Source organism: Hippocampus comes, unplaced genomic scaffold, assembly GCF_001891065.2.
Source record: "Hippocampus comes isolate QL1 unplaced genomic scaffold, H_comes_QL1_v1.1 scaffold86, whole genome shotgun sequence".
NCBI classification, from domain to species: Eukaryota; Metazoa; Chordata; class Actinopteri; order Syngnathiformes; family Syngnathidae; genus Hippocampus; species Hippocampus comes.
The window spans coordinates 4,816,042-4,820,121 of NW_017805882.1; the positions used below are offsets into that span (position 1 = coordinate 4,816,042).

General features: G+C 39.9%; 1 protein-coding gene across 1 annotated transcript in view; it reads right to left on the minus strand.

The window, feature by feature from the left end:
• The window catches only part of LOC109527266 (endonuclease V), a 19,867-nt gene extending 17,951 nt beyond the window's left edge, over window positions 1-1,916 (minus strand). Inside the window, exons 1-2 of the mRNA XM_019889069.1 lie at window positions 1,807-1,916; window positions 286-457 (exon numbers count right to left, since the gene is read on the minus strand). Of these exons, the coding sequence (XP_019744628.1) occupies window positions 286-457; window positions 1,807-1,844 (210 nt within the window). The 5' untranslated portion in view covers window positions 1,845-1,916. The remainder of the gene's footprint in view (window positions 1-285; window positions 458-1,806) is intronic.
• Between the last annotated feature and the right edge of the window lie 2,164 nt (window positions 1,917-4,080).

Sequence of the window (4,080 nt, forward strand, 5' to 3'; positions counted from 1 at the left end):
GCGGGCGCGCACACACACACACACACACACACACACACACACACACACGCACACACACACACACCACTATTTTAAGTGCCTCTGATTAACCCCTAATAAAGTTCAGCTGTTCATGTGTACGTGATGAAACCGAAGAAATGCTTTACTTCCCAAAAGGTTTGAACAAAAATAATGAATTTAAAATGTGTTTCAAAGGATGCACAGATGTGTTTCATGTGTTTATTAACTGATTACAAGGGCGATTTAAAAAGTCTGGTTTTATTTTGGCGAGTGGGCACAGCTCACCTCAAGATCAGGGTAGCTGAGCACCACGAGCTGGGAGCAGGCATTGACGTCATCACCTTTGATAAAGGAGAGGTCCAGTCCAGCAACGCGTTCCAGTCCCGAGAAGTCTGGGCTCTTCTGCCAGTCTTCCGTATCCTCCACCACCACCTGCTCTCTGAGACAGGTTTGCTCACTGCACACATTATAGAAGATTGAGGCAACAAAAGCAGATGCTAAACATTACACTTTACATGTACAGTAAAGCCCGCATTATCACAGTTCATCACTGGCACATGTGCGCTTTCTTTAATGGTTATTATAGTGTGCAGGCAAGTCATATTTAGACTTGCGGGCCTTCAGTGTGGTACCACATCATGCCGCAACATGCTGGGCAGCATTGAGATAGACTGGAAGAGATGCAGCGTAAATAACAGCCAAACGAAGAGACAGAGGACCTTAACCGATATAGTTTAGTCCTGAAATAATAATCATTCTAAAAGAGCACAGAGAACATACAGGATGTGTGCGAGTATGTATGCAGCTCTATTGTTTGTATGTATTGCTGCTGTGAGTGTGTGAAAGTAGTTGTTGTTAGAAGGTTTCTCATTACAGTAGCATCTAGTGTATGCTAATTTCCACAATTTAGGACACTTAAGAGTGTTCCGTTAACCTGCCATGGATGGTTTTGGAATGTGGGAGAAAATAGGACTGCCCGGAGAAAACCCACACAGGCACGGGGAGAACATGCAAACTTACACAGGAAGGCTGGGGTCTGGAATTGAGCCCTGCACTCCTGCGTTGTGAGGCAGAAGTGTTCACTAGTCGACCACTGTCAACCCTTATCCATACTGAGGGGGGCTATCTTGTCACTTGCCATTGACTAAAAGGATTTTGCTGCTGAATTTACACTCCACAAACGCCGTGTTTAGACAAGTGGAAGTGCATAGTTACAAGAATATGTAAAGAAAATCTTTGACTTGAGTTGCCTTTTAACTGCATTTAGCACCCAAAGTAATAGTCGCTCTGAATCTCGGTCTCTATCTCTAATCGAAGGTGAGTCAGGTGTTCAATGTACAGTATTTAAATTATAGCCACTACCCCTTTTGAATGGAAAAGGGGTGAAGGGGTAAACACTCGACAGTCAAATCATGAGGAAAACCTGTGCTAATGTTGCAATGTGACAATATATGTAGTACAAATTCTCCCTTAAAAGATAATAAAGCTCACTTGCTCAGTTTTGATTCACACAAACCAAGGTTGTCATTTAACAATACTACACGTTATAGTTGGGCATCCACTGGTTTGAATTGCCCTGCAAAATACTGACAGCGATGCAGAACAATTTGGTTATTACATGTGAGAGTGTTGAGGCAAAATATTGGGTATTGAGACTGAGGTCAGTGTCACTCAAAACTAAGACTGTTAACTCTGACAGAGAGACTTGTATTGACAGCTCGTGGATTGTGACAAGTGGTTCTACTGCTCGCTGAGAACAAGGATTATTGAACAAACATAAATATACAAAAATGCAAACACACTGACCTTTCCCACTGCTTGACCAACTCTTCTGTTGGAGACATTTATTCTCTTGGGACGGGTTGCATTGAAATCATTCAAGTATTATTTAATGTGCAGCTACTTGAGATAGAAGTGCGTACGGTACTTCCGTGTTTGACGTCATCCAAAGCCTGTCCTGAAACCAGCGAAAGGAATAAGCTCGAAAATACTACCATCTAGGGGCACAAAGTAAAATCACAGTGGGTTAAAAGACAAAGGGATCAAATGTGCTTTAAATGAAATATAACATAATAAATTGGGAATTGAAATTAATTACACAGATGTGTTGCAGCCAATTGGAATTCATTGATGACATATTTAATTAAAGTCCCTGCAGAGGGAAAAATACATTTGCCTTCTAAATATAACACACAGAGAAGAGTGTGTTTACAATACTGGCAAATTTGAATGATTGAAAAAAATCCGCCTGATTTTTTTAAAATGCTTGATTTATCAAGATATTATCTTCGCTACCAGTCGATGCGTGCTTAATGCGCCCATCTATTAATCAAATCCCCGCACTCCTGTCAGAATGGATGCTACTTTGTCATCTTTCTTCTGCCTACTATAACATATTTGAGTGATGAAAATAAACGCCCGTAAAGCCTCCGGTTGCTGGAAAATATCCCACAAGGTGCTCTAATGCCGCTCGTCCACACACTGGCTGTGAAGAGAGAGTGATACCTATATATTTTTTTTCTTTTCTATAATCTCATATATTGACGCTAACATACAGTGTGCAGATTTGAGAAGACTTTCATTTTAAAATTCTACATCGGATTTGTGAGAAACTTCCTCTGTGAAATCATTAGATAGCCTACTCTAATGTGTCCCAGTAGATTGGTTTTGTTCTGCCCAATGAGAGGGTGTGAAACCAATTTGTTGCAGGGCGCATTGATGTGTTTTCATTCGGAAGGCGACTGTCAACCCAAATTACTGTATATCACATTTTTTGACACCTCAATATGAAGGCTCTCTGTTCAACATTGTGCTAAAAGGACACTGAACTTGCCATTTCTGAAAGCCCTTTTATTTAAAACAACCATGCCATCTCGAGGACAAAATGTAACCGGTTCACATGAAGTTATTTTGAAGCTTCATTTTCCCATCACGACATAATTCTCAGCCTTGGGATCAAATCGAGATAATCTAGCAGTAAAATTGGATACAGGAAATGAAATGAGGCAAGTGTGTGATTACCAGGAGTAGTTTTTCCTTTGGTTCTCTCTTATTTCTTTGATGTTGTGAGTCTTTATAATGCACATTTACTTCTTAACATTTTTTTCGTTTGTTTACCATGTGTTAAATTGATCATGATTTTTAGTTATCATACATTTGCATATTATTAACGAATTGATTATGCTTGCAATGAAGAACGCTTATGCCTGCAGTGATAAATTGATTATGCCTGCAATGAACGCTTATGCTTTTAATAAAGATATGCTCACATTTATAAGAAAGAATGCTAAGTGCACTGTGTGACCGTTGAGGGACGCAACCACCTTTCCGAGAAAGTGGTTGGGAAGGGATAAGGTAATGAGACAAAACAAGAGCAAGGTCGGACATAGATGGAGCTGTCAACACCAGTTGCAACCAACCTACTTGGTGTTTTTGTAATGATTGCACACATGTAGGTAATTTTCACTCACATACACACACATAGTCAAACAAGTTCAGTGTGTCTTCAACAGCCCTCACCCTTGAGGTTGGACACAGCCATGTATTAGATTCCCAATGAGAAATAAATGAGAGGGCGAGCGGGGAGATTCCTGGGTGACGTGCAGAGAACTGAAACCTAACGCTTCTCCTCGTTCCCCCCTCAAGTGATTGGTATCAGAATCCAGTGTGTCCTCTCATCATTGGGTCTTTCAGAGCTCTGACACTATGATAAGAAAAAAAAAACATCTAATTGATGGTGCATTTGTTGCTATATCAAGTGGTTTTGCACAGTGATGTTTTTCAATTACGCACGAGAACTATTTTAGTAAATAATGGAATATTGTTGATTTGAGAATGCAGGAAAAGTGCTCCTCGAAAAAGGAGAAAGAGTCACAAATGAAAGAGCAATGAAAATGAATGGGGCAAAATGTACAGAATTCAAGTTTAATGTTTTCCAAAAAAAAGTGAAGGCGCAATATTCTCATGAATTCAAACTCGTACTTTTTACATAATATCTCATATGAAGATAAGAGGAGATATGCAACTTCAACAGACTAGAGGGTGGACAAACAAACACACGAAAAAGTAATGACAAACATT